This window comes from Pelophylax lessonae (assembly GCF_965119305.1).
Source record: "Pelophylax lessonae genome assembly, chromosome: 4".
Lineage (NCBI taxonomy): Eukaryota > Metazoa > Chordata > Amphibia > Anura > Ranidae > Pelophylax > Pelophylax lessonae.
Window position 1 is genome coordinate 202,135,004 of NC_138771.1, and position 23,455 is coordinate 202,158,458.

General features: G+C 43.9%; 1 protein-coding gene across 4 annotated transcripts in view; it reads left to right on the forward strand.

Annotated features, from left to right (window-relative positions):
- The window catches only part of TPRKB (TP53RK binding protein), a 42,592-nt gene that overhangs the window by 5,735 nt on the left and 13,402 nt on the right, over positions 1-23,455 (forward strand). For all 4 annotated transcript variants that reach the window (XM_082256811.1, XM_082256810.1, XM_082256812.1 and 1 more), the window contains 2 exons: positions 11,231-11,394; positions 16,151-16,273. In XM_082256811.1, coding sequence (XP_082112937.1) covers positions 11,254-11,394; positions 16,151-16,273 — 264 coding nt within the window. In that variant the 5' untranslated portion in view covers positions 11,231-11,253. The remainder of the gene's footprint in view (positions 1-11,230; positions 11,395-16,150; positions 16,274-23,455) is intronic.

Genomic DNA, 23,455 nt, shown 5'->3' on the forward strand with positions numbered 1-23,455 from the left:
TCCCCCTCTCTCTCTCTCTCTCTCTCTCTCTCTCTCTCTCCCCCTCTCTCTCTCTCTCTCTCTCTCTCTCTCCCCCTCTCTCTCTCTCTCCCCCTCTCTCTCCCTCTCTCTCCCCCCTCTCTCTCCCTCTCTCTCTCTCTCTCTCCCCCTCTCTCTCTCTCTCTCTCCCCCTCTCTCTCTCTCTCTCTCCCCCTCTCTCTCTCTCTCTCTCCCCCTCTCTCTCTCTCTCTCTCCCCCTCTCTCTCTCTCTCTCTCCCCCTCTCCTGCTCAGTAATCCCCCTTACCCACACTACTAACTTCCCCCCTCCCCACTCTGCTGGTCCTCCACTCTGTTGATCTCCTTCTGATCCTCCGTTCTTATCGGATCTCCCGCGCCTCTAAATCCCCGCCACTCAGTTTCCCGCTCAGTCCTCACTCCAGTCCCCGCTCACCTTCCTGCTGTATCACTTCCACGCTGTACATCATGTGGGATATCTGCTGATCCCCTGCTTCGGTCCCCGCTCACTTTCCTGCTGCTGCACACCTTACAATACAGCCTGGACATGAACCCGAAGGATAGCTATTGGTGAATAAATGCCCCTCAACAGCTGCAGGTGCAGTTAATGAGCTCAGGGGCACTAAAACCCCATGGTTGTGCTGCCTTTTTACTACCCCTTAACCACTTTAAGGCTGCTCACGTTGCTGCTACTGCAGCAATGTGGCAGCCCTGTGTCCAGCGATGTAGACCTACGTCGCTGGATTCCTCCCTGTCTCGGCAGCGCGCGCTCGCCGCCGGTGGCTTGCTCCCGCTGTGTCTAAATCGGGCAGGAGGAGGAGAGATGGCGATCGCCGGCTCTCTTCCCCGATCGTCGGGGAAAGAGTGAGAAAATCCGCCCGCTTGTGTAAACAAAGCGGGTGGATCTTCTCTGTGACACAGCAGGAGATCACAGGATTCAGCATAGCTGAACCTGCGATCTGTGTCTGTGTCACAGAACCCCCTCCCCCCACACACGTCAGTAAGCATGAGGCACACATTTAACCCCTTGATCACCAACAGTGTTAACCCCTTCCCTGCCAGTGTCATTATTACAGTAACAGTGCATATTTATAGCACTTATTACTGTAGTAATGTCACTGGTCCCCCCAAAAGTGTCAAAAATGTCAGTTAGGGGTCCGATCTGTCCGCCGCAATGTCACAGTCCTACAAAAAGTCGCAGATCGCCGCCATTACTAGTACAAAAATAAAAAAAAAAAACAATAAAAATGACAAATCTTTCCCGTAGTTAGTAACTTTTTTGATTTGTAAATTTTTTTTTGGGGAATGTTATATATCAGAATGTGAGAAATATTGTTTTTGTTTTTTTTTTCAAAAATTGTCGCTCTTTTTTTCAAAAACTAAAAAATCGCACAGGTGATCAAATACCACCAAAAGAAAGCTCTATTTGTGGGGGGAAATTTCATGTAATTTCATTTGGGTACAGCGTCGCACGACCGCACACATTGACCGTTAAAGTAACGCCGTGCCGAATCGCAAAATATGGCCTGGTCAGGAAGGGGGTAAAATCTTCTGGTCTTAAAGTGGTTAAAAAAATGCTCATTGAGAATTTTTTTGTCAAAGACATGTAGCTAAATACATTTTGGCCTAAATATATGACAAACATTTAATATATTGGATATTTTTTAACTGTCAGAGTAGAAAATGTAAATTGTTTGCAAATTTTCGCTAGTTTTTTATTAATACCGCAAAAAATAAAAAGTGCAGAGGTGATCAAATATCACCAAAAGAAAGCTCTGTTTTTGGGAAAAAAAGGACGTAAATTTCGTTTAGGTATAGCATTGTATGACCGCGCAATTGTCAGTTAAAGTCACGCAGTGCCAAGTTGAAAAAAGTGGCCTGGTCATTAAGCAGGAAAATCCTCCGGTCTTAAAGTGGTTAAACACTCCCCTTGTCACTGTGGGTGGACAGGTGCTGTACACAAGCTTTGCTTTGAAGCAGCAGCAGATATTATGTGCCCTGTTATGCATTCAAGTGAATTAGGCCCTACTGCAACAAAGTGTAAGTGCCGGTTCACACTTGTGCGGCTGCGGAGATCGCATGTAATTCGGAGCGCACTGCTCCTTTATTACATGCGATCACCTGTGCGGATGCGAATTCAGCCATACATTTTGTATTGCTGAAATTCACACTGCACCCGCACAAAAGACGCACAGGACCCTTTTTTCAGGATCGGATCGCACAGTGGTTTACACCTGTGCGATCCGATCCTGTGCGAACTGTCAGATCGCACTGCGATATGCGATCAAACTGGGGGTGTCGTTAACATTTAATTGACACCCCCTGCGTATCGCATATGGCAGTGTGAACTGCCAGATGTGCATTTGCGATGCGGGAACAGGCTGCGAATTTGCAGCCTTCCCGCATCGCACAAGTGTGAACCGGCACTATCTCCACTTTTGTTGAGAAGAACAAACATTCCCCCTCTGGGTAATCTCTGTACATTGCAGAGAATTTAACAAACTTTGTTGCAGATTCCTACCTTTTGTTATTCTGAAGAAATCATTGTTTGTTCCTCTGTGCCTCTGTTCTGAGTGGGTCTAATGGGAGTGGTTTTATATCAGTCAGTTGCTGCACCTGCAGGGCTCTGAGGAAACTTGCAGGGTCTTCATCCCTTTAGACTTAATTTCCCTTTGATCTAGAAAAAAGAATGGCACTGTTGCAAGGGATGCTCAAAATTTGTAGCTTAGTGCAGACTTCTGTGAAAATCAGTCAGCCAATCACACAAGCCGGTGTAACGTTAAAAAACCCTACCTCGTGAAAATTCCCTACCCTCGTCACTTCCTGCGCATATACGTCATGGAACAGCTGAGCAGCTTACCACTGCGCATGCTCACAGCTCCGGAGGGTAGGGAATTTTCACGGGGTAGGGTTTTGTAACGTTACACCGCATCAGCTGTTGCCGCGGGTACATTCAATTATCTCCGCTGCAACATTAAATCATGTCCGCTCCTAGCCCTGTGACTTCCCTGATCTCGGCTACTAAATGTAAAAGCGGCGGCAGGTCTATGAAAATATAACTCACAGAGCCGAGATCTCCGTGATTTATATTTTCATACACCCGCCGCTTTTACATTTAGTAGCCGAGATCAGGGAAGTCACAGGGGTAGGAGGGGAGATGATATAATGTTGCAGCGGAGATGATTTAACCACTTCCCGCCCGCCCTATAACAGATTGACGGCGGGAATGTGGTTGTATTATCCTGACCGGACGTCATATAACGGCGGCAGGATAATACAGCTCTACGCGCCCCCCGGGGGCGCACAGAGCGGCGATCGGTGATGCGAGGTGTCAGCCTGACACCCTGCATCTCGGATCTCGGTAAAGAGCCTCTGACGTAGGCTCTTTACCATGTGATTAGCCGTGTCCAATCACGGCTGGTCACATAGTAAACAGGAACAGCCGTTGATCGGCTTTCCTTAGTTTGTGCCTGACAGGCACGAGTAAAGGAGCACCGGGGTAGGAGCGGAGATGATATAATGTTGCAGCGGAGATGATTTAACCACTTCCCGCCCGCCCTATAACAGATTGACGGCGGGAATGTGGTTGTATTATCCTGACCGGACGTCCTATAACGGCGGCAGGATAATACAGCTCTACGCGCCCCCCGGGGGCGCACAGAGCGGCGATCGGTGATGCGAGGTGTCAGCCTGACACCCTGCATCTCGGACCTCGGTAAAGAGCCTCTGACGTAGGCTCTTTACCATGTGATTAGCCGTGTCCAATCACGGCTGGTCACATAGTAAACAGGAACAGCCGTTGATCGGCTTTCCTTAGTTTGTGCCTGACAGGCACGAGTAAAGGAGCGCCGATCGGCGGCTCCCCTGACAGGGGGGGGGTCGGCACTGGTAATCAGATCATTGATTACCAGTGCAGACCCTCGGGGGGGGATGCCACTAGAACCACCAGGGATGCCCACCCATGACCCCAGGGATGCCCACCTATGACCCCAGGGATGCCCCCCATTGCCCTCCCCATCAGTGCTGCCCACAAGTGCCCATCATTGCCAGATTTCAGTGTCGCCCACCAGTGCCCATTATTGCCCACCAGTGCCGCCGATCAGTGCCCATTAGGGCCGATCAGTGCCGCCTATTAGTGCCCGTCAGTGCCACCTATCAGTGCCCGTCAGTGCCGCCTATCAGTGCCCATCAATGCCGCCTATCAGTGCCTAGCAGTGCCGCCTATCAGTGCCCACCAATGCTGCATATCTGTGCTACCTATCATTGCCACCCCATCATTGCCACCCCATCAGTGCCTCCTCATCAGTGCCTGTCAGTGCAGTCTCATCAGTGCAGGAAAAAACTTATTTATTTACAAAATTGTATAACAAACAAAAAAACTTTTTTTTCTTTTTTCCAAACTTTTCGGTCTTTTTTTATTTGTTTAGCAAAAAGGAAAAAATCCAGAGGTGATCAAATACCACCAAAAGAAAGCTCTATTTGTGGGGGGGAAATGACATAAATTTGGTGTAGGTACAGTGTTGCATGACCGCGCAATTGTCATTCAAAATGCAACAGCGCTAAAAGGGGAAAATTGGCCTGGGCAGGAAGGGAGGAAAGTGCCCTGTATTGAAGTGGTTAATGTACCCGCGGCAACAGCTGATGCGGTGTAACGTTACAAAACCCTACCCCGTGAAAATTCCCTACCCTCCGGAGCTGTGAGCATGCGCAGTGGTAAGCTGCTCAGCTGTTCCATGACGTATGTGCGCAGGAAGTGACGAGGGTAAGGAATTTTCACGGGTAGGCTTTTTTCACGGAACACCGGGATGACATTTCTGGGGGGCGTTCTTTACACCATCTGTGTACAGGCATACCACGTTTTAAGTACACTCACTTTACAGAAATTTGCAAGTACGGACACAGCCTGGTCAGCTTGGCATGGCACTACCGGTTTTTAACATTGGCGTCTACGGGAAATTTTGGTCAGCTTGACATGGCACTGCTCCCAAACCATAAATGACAGGGATACCAAACTTAGGGAGCATCGAGAGGGGACACAGGACTACAACATATCCTATTTGTGGCCGACGAGCTTGCCTAGGTAATCTACCATGTCATAGTCCTTGATCCCCTTAACATGCTCCCCAAGCTTGGTGTCCTTGTCACTTATGGTTTGGGAGCAGTGCCATGTCAAGCTGACCAAGATTTCCTATAGAGCTAGTGTATTTACATGCATTGAGGAATGAAAAAAGCTATTGCTTCACTTTAAGTACATTTTCGTTTTACATACATGCTCTGGTCCAATTGTGTACTTAAAAGTGGGGTATGCCTGTACAGAATACCTCCAGGTAGCCATATTGCATTGCATTTTACAGAAAATTACAGTGCTGCAGATTAAAAAGGAAAAGTCATTTTTAAAAACATTTAATATGACTAGTGTAGCAGTTGTACTGTATATGCTATATTCCCCCCGCAAAAGTGGAGTTACCCTTTTCCCTAAAACGTCTTTCAGGACAGCACCTTAGAGAGATGGCTCCTCCCTCTCCTCATCAGGAAACACCCCATCCACCAGATTTTAAAAGGAGGCTTCTCCCACCATTCGTCAGTTTTTTTGTTTCCCTGGCCGAGGAACACCTCTGTGGGGAGCTGGGCTCTTAAGGTGCTATCCTGAGAGACCGGGCTTCCTACGTCCACCTACCCTTTTTTGGAGATGATTGCTTCTCCCATTCACGCGACCGACTGCAGTGCATGGGCTCCTTCTTCCTCTTCAGTGCTCTAGGCTGAGTCAGGACCCCGTAGAGCACAGCCCTGGGAAGGCATCTTGGAGGAGCGGAACGATTTTTTCTTAGACTTCCGCCGCCTTTTTTCAAATTTGCCGCAATTTCTCCGGATCGAGTGACGCTCGTCCGGACCGGAAGTGAGGTTTCCGGAAAGGGCAGCGTTCTGCAGGGGGCGTATGGCGTCATTTCCGCCGGACGCAGAGGAAGAAGGGAGGAGCAAGCTGGTGCCTTATTCCGGTTCCGGTCCAGTGCAGGTGCGCTTTGGTCTCCGGAACCGGTACCGAAGCCACGGGTGATACCGCTGCCAAGCGATGGAAGCTTCATCAGCGAGTGGGACAGGCACAGGCACCAGTAAGGCCCAGGTAAGGGGTATCTTTATTATGGCCTATCTTACTGTGGGGTCTCTCTCCATCCCTTTTATCTTTCCCCCCGGTGGCTGGGGGCCTGTCAGGGCACATGGGACTTCCCTTAAAATGTCTTCCTGTGCACCTTGGTGGCCCTGAGAATCAGGCTGACTCTTAAGAAGCATGTGTATGTTTTCCCATTTCTCATGTCTTCCAGGCTAAAGGCTCTGAAACTGTTTTCAAGAGAAAGTGTCCTTCATGCAAAGCAAAGTTGTCCGAAAGCTGGAAAAAGACACTTTGCCAGGGGTGTATTGATGCACTAGTAAAAGAAGAAGCATCTGCAGTTTGTGGCGACTTAGTCGCATCTGTGAGGAAGGAATTGGATGCTACCATCCAATCCTTTCGGTTATCCCTACAGGATCCTGCCCTGAGTCAGCCATCAGCCTCACTTTCCTCTCAGGGTTCACAATTGGTTCCTTCGGTGGGGACAGAAGGGGTTCCTTCCACCCAAGGAGATCATTCCCCCTCACATTCCAAAGAGGATTCAGAGGAAGAAGCGGAGGGAGGGGCACAAAGTAGGCCCACTAAATACAAACTATCCTTAGAGCAAGTAGATGGTCTCCTGAGGGCAGTTTACATCACCCTGGGTCTAGAAGAGGATAAGAAGGAACTGTCCCTGCATGATAAAATGTATGCAGGCTTGGAAGAGCCTAAGGGCCGTATCTTTCCAGTGCATCAGACCATCTCAGATGCAATAAAACATGAGTTGGCTGATCCGGAAAAGAAAACCTTCTTCCCTAAAGCCTTTAAAAGGCGATTTCCTTTTGATGAGGACCCAGGAGCTCCCTGGAATAAGATGCCAAAGATTGATGCAGCCTTCTCCCAGGTTTCTAGGTCAGCGGACCTAGCATTTGAAGACATGGGAGTCCTGAGGGATCCCATGGATAAGAAGATGGACCAGCAACTTAAAAGATCCTGGCAAACCATCATGGGGAATCTGAAACCTGCCATGGCAGTAACCTTGTGTGTCCAGGAATCTGGAATACTGGCTTAGCCAGCTAAAAGCACACATCACAGCAGATTCACCTAAACAGGAAATTTTGGATTCCTTCTCCACGCTCTCCACGGCCATAGCCTTCATTGCTGATGCTTCAGCAGAGTCAGTGAAGATGACAGCAAGATCTGCAGCTTTATCCAACTCAGCCAGAAGGGCTCTTTGGTTAAAGACATGGCCTGGGGATACGGCTTCTAAAAATAAGCTATGTGGACTTCCTTTTCAAGGGGATCTACTATTCGGGCCTGGGCTAGACTCTGTTCTAGATAGAACAGCGGACAAAAAGAAGTCTTTTCCTGTGAAGAAGAAACAGGCAGCAAAAAAGCTTTTTCGACCTCAAAAAGCTCAGCAAAATAGCAGACCCCAGGAGAAAAGAAAAAACTGGTCGACACAAAAACCCAAAGGGAAAGGAGGTATTCTCTTCCATCCTCCTGTGTCAACCAACAAAACACAATGACAAAACATTGCCGGTGGGAGGAAGATTGAGGTAATTCCTCCCCTATTGGGCAGCCATGACAGAAAATCAATACATTCTGGATATGCTGTCACAAGGCTACAACATAGAGTTTGCAGAGACGCCACCCGAAAGGTTCTTTGTCACAAGCCTCCCAAGAGATGCAGAAAAAGCCCTGGCTATGATGGACCTGCTAAAGGACCTGAGGCGACAGGGAGTTGTCTGTCCAGTACCAGTGGAGGAACAACATCAGGGATTTTATTCCCACATATTTTTGATAAAGAAACCATCGGGGGATTTTCGTCTTATATTGAATCTGAAACCACTAAACAGGTCAGTTCTGTACAAAAAGTTTCGAATGGACTCAATTCTTACAGTCAGAACCCTGTTAACAAAAGGATGCTTCATGGCATCAATCGACTTAAGGGATGCTTACCTACATATCCCTGTTGCCCCTCGCTCACAGAAATTCCTAAGGTTGGCAGTAAATCTGGGAAAGGAAATGCTTCACATCCAATTCAAAGCACTCCCTTTCGGGCTATCATCCTCCCCTCGTATTTTTACGAAGGTTATGGCAGAGTGTTTAGCTCCCCTCCGCCTTTAGGGAATCTCTGTGGTGCCCTACCTGGACGACCTGCTTTTCTTTGCCCCGTCAAAGGAAAAACTTCAAGAGGACCTGCACAAGGCAAGAGGTCATCTAGAGTCTCTGGGATGGATAGTAAATATCAAGAAGTCGAATCTCACACCGGCTCAAAGGGTTCAGTTCCTAGGGTTTCAGATATGCTCTGTGGAACAAAGAATCTTCCTACCAGAAGACAAACAGGTCAAAATACAAAATTTGGTAGCAAGGCTACAAACAGATCAGTGGTGGTCGATCAGAGAGATCATGTCAGTTCTTGGAAACCTGACTGCATCAATTCCAGCCGTCCAATGGGCAAGGCTTCATTTTCGACCACTCCAATATTTCCTCCTCAGAATCTGGGATCACAATCCAGAGACTTTGGTCTTAAAGGTAAAAATCCCCACCAAGGTCAGAAAGTCCCTTTGGTGGTGGAGAAATCAGATAACCTTGTCCCAGGGATTGGCCTGGTCCTTCCCAGCAGACCAGAGGTTAACAACGGATGCCAGCAGATGGGGGTGGGGAGCCCACTGGAACCAAAACCTGGCACAGGGGGTTTGGTCTCACACCGAGACAAAGAAATCCTCAAATTGGAAGGAGTTGAAGGCAGTCGGCCTAGCCCTAGCTGCCTTCTCTCAAAATCTTCAGGGGACTCATGTTCAAGTCCTTTCAGACAACGCCACTACAGTGGCATATTTAAACAAGCAAGGGGGCACAAGAAGCAAAACCCTACAGCTTTTGGCAACGGAAATTCTGCAATGGGCGGAAAGTCAGTTACTTTCCTTGTCAGCAATCCACCTAAAAGGTACACTAAACAGTGTGGCGGATTATTTAAGCAGGCAGAAGATCCGAGAAGCAGAATGGAGCTTGAACCCAGAAGTCTTTATGTTGATAACCAAGACTTGGGGAAAGCCAGAGGTGGATCTATTTGCAACGAAAGAAAACGCAAAACTTCCACTTTACTTCTCACTCCACAGAAACGACAACTCTCTGGGAGTAGATTCCCTGGCACATCCCTGGAGGTTCAGGTTGGGGTATGCCTTCCCCTCCTTCCAGCTCATTCCGTTGGTATTGAGAAAAATCCAAATGGAAAGAGCCTCAGTGATCCTGATCACTCCTTATTGGCCCAAAAGGGTTTGGTTTTTGACTGTCCTTCAACTATCAGTCAAACCTGCCTTTCAGCTCCCTCTTCGTCAAGACCTACTGCTTCAAGGTCCAGTCTATCATCCAGAAGTGGAAAAGCTAAAGCTCACCGCCTGGTATCTGAGGAGCAACTGCTGAAAAGGAAAGGATTTTCAGATGCATTAATTGCGACTCTACTTTCCAGTAGGAAAAAAGTCACAAGAAATATATATGCAAAGGTTTGGAAAACCTATAATACCTGGTGTGAATCGAAAGATCAAAAATTGGACAGTATTGTTTCAATTTTGGAGTTCCTACAGGAGGGCGCAGGAATAGGTTTGGCAGTAAGTACCCTCAAGGTACAAGTAACAGCCCTGGGGGTATTCTTGGAAAGGCCCTTTTCTTCAGAATCTCTAATCATCAGATTCTTCAGGGCCCTTACCCGCTCCAGACCAGTGCCTATCAGAAGCTTCCCCAAATGGGACTTGTCGGTGGTCCTTCAGGCCATCACAAAGAAACCTTTTGAACCACTAGAAACGGTTACACTAAAAAACCTTACCCTCAAGACGGTCTTCTTGGTGGCAATAACATCAGCAAGAAGAATCAGTGAATTACATGCTTTATCAGCTATCGAACCTTTCTTGTCCATATATCCAGATAGGGTAATTCTCAAGACGGATCCAGGGTTTCTCCCAAAAGTAGCTTCAACGAGAAACCGATCACAAGAAATTGTGTTACCTACATTCTGTCCTAATCCATCAGGAGATAAGGAAGAAAGCTTTCACTACCTAGATGTAAGAAGGGTTCTTATACACTACTTGGAGGTTACTAAAGAGTTTCGATCATCAAACTCTCTTTTTGTTCTTTTCTCTGGCAACAAAAAAGGTCGCGAGGCATCAATAGCCAGATGGCTCAGATCCGCTATTTCAGAGGCTTACTCCCAAATGAAATTGTCTCCCCCACAGGGGATCAGAGCTCACTCTACTAGAGCGCTAGCCACTACATGGGCAGAGAAAGCTGGTGCCACTCCAGATCAAATCTGCAAAGCGGCTACGTGGTCAAGCTACTTTACATTTGCAAGACACTATAGGTTGGACCTTTTGGCAGCTGAAGATCAGGCTTTTGGCAGAAAGGTCCTGCAAGCTGTGGTCCCTTCCTAAATTGAGTAAGTCTCGATAATCCTCTCTAAGGTGCTGTCCTGAAAGACGTTTTAGGGAAAATTCAAGTTAGACTTACCGGTAACTTGTTTTCCAATAGTCTTTCAGGACAGCAGGAGGATCCCGCCCTATTGTATAAAATGTATTGCTGTGATTAACCATATCTGTTTATGTGTTCCAGCATGGGCCGGAGGTACTCTTCTACAAACTGACGAATGGTGGGAGAAGCCTCCTTTTAAAATCTGGTGGATGGGGTGTTTCCTGATGAGGAGAGGGAGGAGCCATCTCTCTAAGGTGCTGTCCTGAAAGACTATTGGAAAACAAGTTACCGGTAAGTCTAACTTGAATTTTTTTTTATATAAATTTGATAAACAGCTGCACAAATATAGTGTTGCAAAAAAAATTGCAACTACCATTTTTTTATTCTACAGAGTCTTTGGTTTCAGTTGGTTTTAATGTTCTGGAACTTTTAAGCAGTTTTATAGTAAATTCAGATTTTACCAAGCGTGCAAATGAAATAATAACTCTGGAGGGGGAAGAAGGTTATTGGCTGCAAAATCCTTAACTGTGTGCTATTGTACCTGGGAGAATTAATGTGATTTTAAAGGCCAGGGGGAGACACATCAAATATTAATTTGATTGATATAGAATCTCAAAGCATCTAAGTGTTTGCATGGACCTTTTTATAAGATAAATCTGTGTAATATTTTTATCCCACGTCTGCAGGGGCCATCCAGAGCTAGAATACAATGGATGTAACTTATCATCTCGAACTGTTCCCTGAACATAAAGTGACTTTGCTTTTATTCAAAGATGTTAAAAATGCATCAGGACTAAGAAAGAAAGCGATTGATGGAACTATTGATGGAGTGTTACTGAATCCTGCAATGGTAAGAGGTTATATTGATGCTTCATATAATCTTTAAATGCATGTACTTACTGTTTTATTTACTTAAGTGGGGTACACACTATAAGAAAATGGGCCGAACGATTGTTCGATTTAACTTGTTTCACAGCAAATCGGAACTAAGGAACGAAAGAATGTACGAAAAATTCTCGTATGACAAAGGCTTTTTTTATTTGTTGTTTTTTATTTCTGATCATGCGCAATCTTTCTTTTTTGATTTTTCTTGCTCGAAAATCATACGAGAACGGTACACATTAAACGAAAATCGTTCGTTCTGTTTCCATACGAGAAAAATTTTAAAAGTTTGTCCCTTCAGAAATGTTCGTTCGGAAGGTCAAAATTGGCTGTTGAAAGTTGTGTTGTACGCACTCAGAAAATTGTACGATTCTTCCTCTGAAGAAAATGTTCACCCAAAATCCTTAAGTATGTAGAAGCCTTTTTCACAAGTTTCACTGGCAATGTCAAAAATCAGATCCAGAAAACCACTTGTTTATTGTAATGTTTAATGCAGTGCAATATATTTTCAAAGTACTCACAATTTTTTTTGTGGACCTGTTCACACTGTTTACTTCCCAGTTTTCGGGTGCTCACACCTCCTGGGGTCCATTCCTCCCAAGTGTGTAAGTGCAAGAAACCGCGCTGGCAGAAATAAACAGCTGCTAGCAAAAAACAGTCAGATATACTGTGCAATAAAACATAAAAAACAATATTTGTAGCACTAATACAATACACACAATAGGTGTTTAAACAAAAGGAAAGTCCAATAACAATAGGTTTAGTCATAAGGATAGTGAAACTTCCAATCTTGACATCCGTAAGTCACCATTTGTAAAAAGAACATATTCATGTCAGAAATCCAATTTCACCACATGATCGCCCACCAGAGGTAAGATGGACTCTTAGCAGAACAGGTGGACTGTATTACGGAGTCACATGCGCCTGAACAGACCACCGAGCCCAAATAAGTCAAATCTCAGGAAATCAAAGGTAATTCAGGTACATCTCAGACAGGTATGATGGAAAGGATGTCACCATATACATAAAGCATGAGAAAATCCACATAATGTAAAACTGTAAAAAGATGTTTATTGGTGCAAAGGAGTTCAAAATACTCACATTTAATAGGATAAAAGACAGCGCTGTATAAAATCAATATGCACATGTAATACATGAAGGAGATCTAAATCTCATGCAAAATAAACAGACAAATCCCTACGCGTTTCGTCATAAATAACATCATCGGGGGGTATGCATTCCTCCCAAGTACTGCAGGCACATATAGTATGGAATCGCACACCACTTCTATAAAAGCTCCAAACAAACTTTGATGTTTCAGCACACATTGACATTCCAGCTAACTTCTCACTGATGTGTTTCACCCCTACTGGGACATCAATACTGTAGAGCAGGCATCACTAAATGGCGGACCGAGTGACAGTCCCACCCAGACCGCCGCAGTCATGCCATTTAGGAGCCTGGACTCTTTCTTTCTTGTCTGGCCCACTCCTGTTTCTTTTCTCTAGCTGCCACACATCCTTGCAGTATAGCAGAGGACTGGAGAAACAGTAGGCTGGGAGGTCATAGGGCAGAAGCTCTAAGCAGGTGATTGGTTGCTAGAACCCTGAGCGATCCTAGCAACCAATCACTAGCTTGTTGACAAGCCCTGTGTAAGGTAGGACTGCACGTGTGGCTTCAAACGCTGCTGTAAAAGAGAAAAGAGGCCTGAGGAAACTGTTATGCAGAGGAGGTGAAGGAGGTTAAGGACACTGTTATGAAGGGGGCTAAAGACACTGTTATGAAGGGGGGTGAAGGGGGCTAAAGATGCTGTTATGAAAGGGGCTAAGGACACTGTATTGAAGGTGGAAGAAGGGGGCTAAGGATGCTGCTATAAAGGGGAGGTAAGGGGGCTAACTGCTATGAAGGGAGGGGCAATGTGATGTAAAGTAAGAGGGACTGTGACGTGGAGGAGGAAACTGACACAAAAGGGGGAGGATGATTGTGACGTAAAGGGGGGGGGCCACTGTGATTTGAAGGGGGAGACTTAGAACACTTGTGTAAAGGCGGGGGCTGTGATGTAAAATGGGGGGGGGGGGGGACTATGATGTGCTGGGTGGATTGAGGACACAGATTAAGGAAGGGGACTGTGATATAAATATGGGGCTGTGATGTGAAGGATCTAAGTTGTCGCACAAACATGCAACTTGGACCTTTGCTTGAAGAAAATTTTGCTAACCAGGCCTATGTGAATTTGAATTCAATACCTCTGCTGTAGAGTTAAAGCCCAGTAGGAGGTGAAACACATCATAGACAAGCTGGGTAGAGGGTCTGGAACTGAACTGGAACAATAAATTCAGTTTTTTGCTTTTATGAAAGGGGTGTGCAGCTCTATAAAATTTCCAAAGTAACCTTCAAAATTTCACAAAAACAAATCCATCAAAACACCAAGGCCCCCTTCACACTTGAGCAATTTTCTACTTGAAGCTTGTAGCTCTAAAATGCTCAACAAGCCAAATGATATTTATTTCAATGGCCCCTGTTCACATCTGAGCTTTCTGTCGCCTGGAGCTCAAAAAGTCCATGAGCTTCTTTTTGACAGATTACAAGTGTTTTTCGCCCCATAGACTTCAATAGAAATGCCTGACTTGAGCATTTTACAAGCGTTTTCTGCTCAAATAACAACTCTTTACCCCTAATTTCCTCTCCCTCTCTTCCCCCTAGTGCTTACTATTGGTTAAACAAAAACACCGGAAACTGGAAAATGCTTGTAATACACTTCTAAGGCTCCACTCACATATAGGCGTCTCAGATCGCGGGCAGAATTGCAGCGATTCTGCCCGCAATCCCGAACCAGTGCAAGTCGCGGGATGCCTGTGCTATTCCCGTGACTTGCCATGGCACCCTAAACACGGCGCAATTTTGCCGCGATTGTTGCCCGATGGATCACAGTAAAATCGTGCAAACAGAATCGCAGGACGCCTGTCGCCCAAAAAAAGTACAATAACTTCTTTTGGGCGATCCGAGACACCTATATGTGAATGGAGCCAAAAATCACTTTAAAAAGTTCGTAAAAAGCTACAAACTGTTTTTAAAAAAAAAAAAAGCCAGTAAATCGATACGCTCAGGTGTGAATGGAGCCTTAAGCTGGCCATAAATGGATCAAACTCCCTGCTAACCCTGCCAATCGACTTTTGTTCAACTGCCCTGTTGGAAGATGTCCATTGGATCAGTGCTTCAGGCTATAGACTGCAGTGGTGATCTGTGTATTATGATTGGGGGAGGGGATGTCTCCCTGCTGTCAGAGTACAAAGGCACAACAAGGAGGATTCCTGAATCCACCTCATAAATGTGGGTGGAGAAATTGGCCCGCCTTTTTTGCTCAACTGTGGCCAGCCTTACACAAGTCAATTGCTGCATTACCACGATTGTAATGGACCAGAACTCATCCCTCATGTCTGATCTCTTAAGGAAAAAAAAAAGGTCTAAAGCTCAGGGAATTTTATTTTTTTTATCATATTGAATTTGTTGGACAGATCAAGGGAGGAAATTTTCAGATATCCATAGATCCATATGTGAGGCCTAGGCAACATGTGTCCAGCTAGTCCTGAGAATGAACATGCTTTATTTATCTTCACAATGCTGTATGTTTTTGCACAGTATGCACAGTATATTGTATCTGTGGTTATTTTGTAGGCTACTCTTGGGACTGTACATGTTCATTTTTACACTTTATTGCCACTTGAAGTCAGTGTTTGCATAACATTGCAAAGCTCTTGCAGTGTTTCACATCTTCAGGGGTGCAGAGGGATAACAAAATGTGCAGGCACCTCTGGGTACTTGCATTTCATTCCTGCTCGTAGTTATTTCTACTGTACATCAGGTACATTTTATTGTAAATTGAATAGACTTCCAGATTTTAGCACATTTCCAGTGTTTGGGGAATAGCAGTAGCAGTTCCATAATTGATTTCACTTGTTACTGGCAATTGCTGTATAAGTGGAACACAATGCTATGTGTTTCTGTAAAATATATAGTATCAGAAACATTTTGCTAAATAAGATGGTTTTGATATCAGTAACAATTTATGATATTTTGTTTAAAATTGGTAGATTTTTTTAGCGTTTGTAGTACTAATAAATCGAAATTGTGCTCTACTAAGCCAGATATTACTAGCCTAAGCTTCCAAAAGATTAATATGTTTTAACAAACTGCTATCAGGTAAGTTTCATTAAGATAGATTTATCATAAAAATGATTTAACCACTAAGGGCCAGTTCACACAATGCCCACACAGAAGCACACACTGCATACATGTGCGATTTACACAGCATTCAAAACGCAGTCCATTTGCGATCTGCAGTGGATGTAACAAATACATTACTGACACCCTAAACAGAGGACACCAATGCTCGCACCGGATCGTATGGTACAAAGTGTGTTTCTAAAGGCAGTGCATGCACTGCGTTTGGTGCGGTGCAATTTTAGCCCATTCAAAATGAATGGGCTGAAATCACACCACACAGAACTGCATGTGAATTGCACAGGAACACAGAGCATGTTCCTGTGCGACTCCTGTGTTGGCATGGTGTGAACCAGCCTTTAATCAGTAATTCATATGTCGGCGTCACTCACTCCCTGTTGATTTGATTATGTGCAAAAAACTTTGAAACTTTACCGTGCCTTATAGTTTCTCTTTACTACGTTACCAGATTTTAATGTGTGTTTTTTGGTTTATCTTTGGAGATTGTGGATCCACTTCAGGTTCTTATTGCAGCAAACAAAGCTGTACATTTACACCTATTAGGAAAAATGAAAACAAGGAGTCTCAACTCAGAAATTATATTCAATTTATCACCAGCAAACAATGTAAGTATGGCTGTAAATCTAATACCAACAATGTGATGTATAGTTAAAGTAGACAAAACATGTTTTTTCTTTTTGGATAGAGTAAGAGAGGGTTATAACCCTTGTCAGTTTTTTTTTTCCATATGTGTTCCATTGTGGAGATCTTCCTTCACTTCCTGTCTATAGCCAAAATGGGAAGTCAGAGGAAAATCCCTCCAAACTGAGGGAATTCCTAATTGCCACCAGAACTAGTGTCCCTAATTGAAGATTTCCCCTCTAATCCTGTTCTGGTGACAACCTAAAATTGGGATTTTCCTTCAGTTTTACTCTCGGTAACAAAAGTGGGGCCTTTTGCACACTGGAGCTTGAAAAAGATCACTACACCTTTTTTTTTTTTTTTTTACTGAGCTAAAAAACAGCCTTTTAATTGTAATGTGCCTATGCACACAGGTTCTTCAGTAAAAAAAAAATAGAAAAATCTGCTTTTATGGTCATTAATTTACGCCTTATGCGCACAAATGTGCACAAATGTTCATTTATATATTGACCAGAACAAGAACGCGAGAATAAGTTTTCACGCATTTGCGCAAACGCATATACGTGAAAATGCACGTAAATATGCGCAAATGCATACAAAAAAACAAGTCTGAAAAAGTAGATCCTCAAACAGGAGTATCATGTGCAAGAGGCCTAAATTGGGCCGATAGAGAAGGCGAATCTCCCTAATGGGGGCCCAGACTTAAAAATCTGATACTTGTCCTAACCCCTCTCTGCTCTATCCAGAACTAAAAAAAAATGTTTTTCCTTTAGTTAAAGTTAAAGAGTAACTCCACTTTTGTTAAGAAAAAACTATTCTCTGGGTGATCTGTGTACATTGCACGGATTTTAACAAACTTTGTTGCAGATTCCTACCTTTTGTTATTCTGAAGAAATCCCTGTTTGTTCCTCTGTGCCTCTGTCCTGAGTGGGTCTAATGGGAGTGGTTTTATAATTATCAGTCAGTTGCTGCACCTGCAGGGCTCTGAGGAAACTTGCAGGGTCTTCATCCCTTTAGACTTAATTTCCCTTTGATCTAGAAAAAAAATGACACTGTTGCAAGGGATGCTCAAAATCTGATTTGTAGCTTAGTGCAGACTTCTGGGAAAATCAGTTAGCCAATCACACAAGCAGGAATGACATTTCTTGGGGGCTTTCTTTACACCATCTGTGTACAGAACACTTCCAGGTAGCCATATTGCATTGCATTTTACAGAAAATGACAGCGCTGCAGATAAAAAAGGAAAGATCATTTTTAAAAACATTTAATATGACTAGTGTAGCAGTTGTACTGTATATGCTATATTTTTTTTTTTCCCCCGTGAAATTGGAGTTACCCTTAAATAGTTTTATTCATTTCAACAAGTAAATGCAGATGAATTCTCTCTGTTACACTAAAACAAACATTTGGCCGTTTGGGCCCCATTCACATTTGAGTGATTTTCTGCTTGAAGCTTGTAGCTCGAAAATGCTCAACAAGCCAAATTCTATTCACTTCAATGGCCCCTGTTCACATCTGAGCGTTCTGTCGCCTAAAGCAAAACCCCTGAAGCTCAAAAAAGTACATGAGCTTCTTTTTGGCAGATTACATGCGTTTTTAGCCCCATAGACTTCAATAGAAACGCCTGAAAAACGCTTGTAAAACGCTCAAATAGCAGCTCTCCACCCCTAAATTCCTCTCCCTCTCCTCCCCCAGTGCTTTCTATTGACTAAAGAAAAATGCCTGAAGCTGTAAACCCTCATTCTCACCGATTGCAGCCTTAAAATCGTGCATCTGAACTCGCACAATTTCAGTGCCGCATTTCAGTCCGACTTTGGGGCGATTTCAAAGACATCTGTGCAGGTTCATACACAGATGTCTAATGAAATTGCCCCCGAAGTTGCCAAAAGTAGTGCAGGAACTACTTTTGGAAATCGGTGCAGCGCTGCAAAGTCGGCTTCGCACCGGTTGGGACTATCCCATTGCCAGCAATAGGCTGCGATTTGACCTGTCAAATCGCGTGGATTTGAACGGGGGCTAAAAGGCTTGTGATAAACGTCTAAAGCGCTTTTAAAAGCTTGTAAAAAGTTGCAAAAACGCCAGTAAATCAATACGCTCAGGTGTATATGGATCCTAGTGTAAACCATAAATGCATCACATCCTACCTCTCAATTAGTGGTACATCTTTACTTGCCTAGATAACTATGCCTATTTGCAGTGGTTCAATTAGATGATTTTTCTTGGGAAACAATACCATCTTACTACATACAAGTATATAGGCACAGGAATGAGATATGGTTTCACACGTCAGAAGGTATTGCTATTGGCCTTGTGAAAAGTTACATGCCAAGGGAGGGGCTTTACAGAACAGGAAGAAACTTTCCTATTATTTCTTACATATGGATAGAGTAGAGAAGAGGCAGAAACTTTGTAAGATTTTTTTATTGATGTCTGTGTGCCTGCTGGCAAAATGTTCTTACTTCTGTTTGATCACAAACAGCACTAAAATTCTGACTTTGGTTCTAACACTTCCCCCACTCAATGCAAAAGTAAAGAAAGAGACCTGAAGTTCTACTTTAACATTTCTATTAACTAAAGACTAATAGACGTTTGCTAAAAAATCTTGCCTCCCCCTCTCCACCTACCTATGCTGCATCCCGTAAATGGCTTTTTTTCTTCTGTAATCTAGAAGCAGTGGCTTCCATGTGTCAGGGAGCACCTGGTATCAGGGCTGAACTTACCGAGCCCTGACATCACCTGCTGGCTTCCATTGCTCCTCCATTGTTAGCGTTCCCGCACATCCCCTGTAGCAGCTGCTCACTTACACAGAGGAGCCACTGTTTCTGGATCATGTGACCACACTCAAGCTGAATAAAAAAAAGGGGTATTTACACTGCTCTCCTTTATAAACTGTATGCAACATAGGTATGAGGAAGGGGGAGGCAACATTTTTTAACCGCTTCAATACCAGACACTTTTACCCCCTTTCCTAACCAGGCCAATGTTCAGCTTTCAGCGCTCTCACACTTTGAAGGACAATTACTCAGTCATGCAACACTGTACCCATATGACATTTTTTGTCCTTTTTTCACACAAATAGAGCTTTCTTTTGGTGGTATTTAGGTCACCGGTGAGTTTTTTTTTTTTTTTTTTTTTGTGCTATAAATAAAAAAAGGCCAACAAAAAAAATTAAAACAAATGCATTTTTCTTTGTTTCTGTTTTAAAATTTTGCCAATTGGTAATTTTTCTTCATTAATTTTGACCACATTTTTTACTGCTACATATCTTTGTAAATAATAACCCAAATAAGTGTATATAATTTGGTTTGTGTGAAGGTTATAGAGTCTACAAGCTATGGTTCCAATCAATTAAAATTGATTACACCTGATGTACTGACAGCCTCATTTCTTGAGACACTAAAGCCCCGTACACACGCACTGATTGTCGGCCGAACGATCGGCCGTCTTTTGTCCGGTGCTGTCCTGTCGGTTGAAAAGTGCTAAAGACTGCACATGAATTTTGTCGGCCAACAACAGCCGACTGCAGAAGTGATGTCATGTGATGGTTAACTTTCCGTGTGTTTTTTCTTCTCTGAGCATGCCCAGTCTTGCTCATCTGCTGTTTGTCGGCCGAATTCTGTACTGACTGGCGAACAATCGGCCGTTCTTGTGACGGCCAACAAAAATTTTAAAGGCTGCACACCAGATTCTGTTCGGCCGAAAAGTCGCAGTCGGTTGTCGGAAGCATCATACTAATAAGCCGACAATCGGCCGATCGGACGGTGGCCGAATATTTACGGCCGACAATCGCTACGTGTGTACGGGCCCTAACAAGCCAGGAAAGCACAAATACTCCCCAAATGACCCCTTTGTGGATAGTCCAAAGTATTTAGTAAGAGGCATGGTGAGTTTCCCACAATTCATTGCAAAATAAAGATTTTATTTTTTTCACAAAATTGTCATATTGACAGGTTATTTCTCTCACATTGCATAGGCATACTTGCAGCTACACCCCAAATTACATTCTGCTACTCCTCTTGAGTATGGCAATACCATATGTGAGAGACTTTTTCACAGCCTAGCCACAAAGGAAGGCCCAACATGCAGGGAGCACTGTCAGGTGTTCTAGGGACATGAATTACACTTCTAGTTTCTTGACTAGGTTTTAAGCTTTTTGTAGACCCTGGAGCACCAGGACAATGTAAACGCCCACAAAATTACCACTATTTTGGAAAGTAAACAAAACGGCGTATATTCTAGGAGGCATATAGAGTTTAATTTTTTTTCCACAGGTTTTTGGAAAATGTGGAAAAAAAATTAAATTGCGTTTTTTTTTTTTTTTTTTAACACAAAGTGGTCCATTTAAAATATATATTTTTTTTCAAATATAAATTTTATTAAGGAATTCAAAAATACACATATTAACATGTTTGATATAAGATACATCTCCAACTTAACATTTATTATAACCGCTCTTTTGTACTTTTACTTATCCTATATTCCTTCCTTTTTTTTGTTTCTTTTTATACCCCCTCTTTTTCCCTCCCTCCCACCCTCATTAACCCACCCTCATTAACCCACCCTCATTAACCCACCCTCATTAACCCACCTTCACCCACCTTCCAAAAAAAAAAAAATTTTTATATTTATTCAAAATTTTATATTTATTCATAATAATCCACGACCAGCGATTGAAAGGACTCATTACCTCCCCTGTCTTTATTAAAATATATTTTTAACACATAGCATGTACATACCAAAAATTACATCCTTCTACTCCTCCTGAGTATGGCGATACCACATGTGTGAGACTATTACACAGCCTAGCCACATAGAGAGGCCCAACATGCAAGGACCACCGTCAGGTGTTCTAGGGACATAAATTACACATAAAATTTCTTGACTTCCTATTACACTTTTGAAGGCTCTGGAGCACCAGGACAATGAAAACGCCCACAAAATGACCCCATTTTGGAAAGCAAACACCGCAAAGTATATTCTATGAGGCAAGTTTTTGGAAAATGTGGAAAGAAAATGAAAACGCATTTTTTTACACATTTTTACAGCACCGACAGGCACTGATGAGGATCCACTGATAGGGTGGCACTAATGAGCACTCACTGATGGGCACTGATGTGCACTATTGGGCACAGATGAGCAATAATAGGGCACTGTAGTGGCACTGATGAGCACTGTATTGGCACTGATGAGTACTTTAGTGGCACTGATGACCATTCACTGATGGCACTGTAGGGCACTGATAGCACTGTAGGTCACTGATGAGCACTGATACGCACTAAGTGATGGCACTGATGTGCCCTGTAGGGCACTGATACGCACACACTGATGGGCAATGTAGTGGCACTGATGGCACTGTAGTGACACTGTAGGAGCTCTGATGGCACTGTAGTGGCGCTGTAGGAGCACTGATGGCACTGTAGGAGCATTGATTGCACTGTAGGAGCACACAAGATCGTGCCAGTTAGCGCTGCTGCGGTGTTTCAGCAGCGTGAGATGAAGCAGCTATGATGCCAGTTTGTTGACAAGTGGTCGCACCCTCATTGGACGGAGGGATCATGTGGTAAAGGGTGCTGTGATTGGCCCTTTACCCCGATCCGTGATGCGCTGGGTCCCGGGACACTTCCAGCTGCACGCCCCAGAGGGTGCTCGAGAAGCGCAAGCATGGCAGGCCGTCGTACGACGGCCTCCCAGAACTAGCCAGCCGCACTGTAGCTGTCATTCGGCTACAGCGCAGTTGGCAAATGGTTAATCACCACTGGGGTTTTTATCTTTTGCTAAATAAACGAAAAAATACCAAAAATTTGGGGGGAACGCATTTTTCTTTGTTTCTGCTATAACATTTTTCAAATAAATAATCTTTTTTCATAAATGTAGGCCAAAATGTATACTGCTACATTTCTTGAAAATAACCCAAATCATTGTATATTATTTAGTTTGTAGAAAAGTTATATATATGAAAATCGATCAGTCCTGATGTATTGACTAATTTCCTGAGGCCCAAAAATGCCAGAACTGTACAAAAATCCTGGAAAGGACCACTTTTTGGAAAGTAGACAGTTCAAGGTACAATGCATCCAGGAAAGTATTCACAGCCGTTTACTTTTTCCACATTTTTCTGTTACAGCCTTATTCCAAAATGGTTTAAATTCATTATTTTCTTCAAAATTCTACAAACAGTACCCCATAATGACAACGTGAAAGAAGTTTGTTTGAAATCTTTGCAAATTTATTGAAAAGAAAAAAATAAAATATCATATGTACATAAGTATTCACAGCCTTTGCTCAATACTTTGTTGAAGCACCTTTGACACCAATTACAGCCTCAAGTCTTTTTGAGTATGATGCTACAAGCTTGGCACACCTATTTTTGGGCAGTTTCTCACATTCTTCTTTGCTGGACCTCTCAATTTCCATCAGGTTGGATGGGGAGCGTTGGTGCACAGCCATTTTCAGATCTCTCCAGAGATATTCAATCAGGTTCAAGTCTGGGCTCTGGCTGGGCCACTCAAAAACTTTCACAGAGTTGTCCTGCAGCCACTCCTTTGTTATCTTGGCTGTGTGCTTAGGGTCATTGTCCTGTTGGAAGATGAACCTTCGCCACAGTCTGATGTCCACAGTGCTCTGGAGCAGGTTTTCATCAAAGATGTTTCTGTACATTGCTGTATTCATCTTTCCCTCAATCCTGGCTAGTCTCCCAGTTCTTGCCGCTGAAAAACATCCCCACAGCATGATGCTGCCACCACATTGCTTTACTGTAGGGATGGTATTGGCCAGGTGATGAGCGGAGCCTGGTTTCCCCCAGACATGATGCTTGCCATTCAGGCCAAGGAGTTAAATCTTTGTTTCATCAGACCAAAGAATTTTCTTTCTCATTGCCTGAGAGTCCTTCAAGTGTCTATTGGCAAACTCCAGGCGGGCTGTTATGTGCCTTTTACTGAGGTGTGGCTTCCGTCTGACCACTCTAACATACAGGCTTGATTGGTGGAGTATTGCAGAGATGGTTGTTCTTCTGGAAGGTTCTCCTCCCTCCACAGAGAAACACTGGAGCTCTGTCAGAGTGACCATCAGGTTCCAGGTCACCTCCCTGCCTAAGGCCCCTCTCCCCCCGATTGCTCAGCTTGGTCGGACGACCTGCTCTAGGAATAGTCCTGGTGGTTCCAAACTTC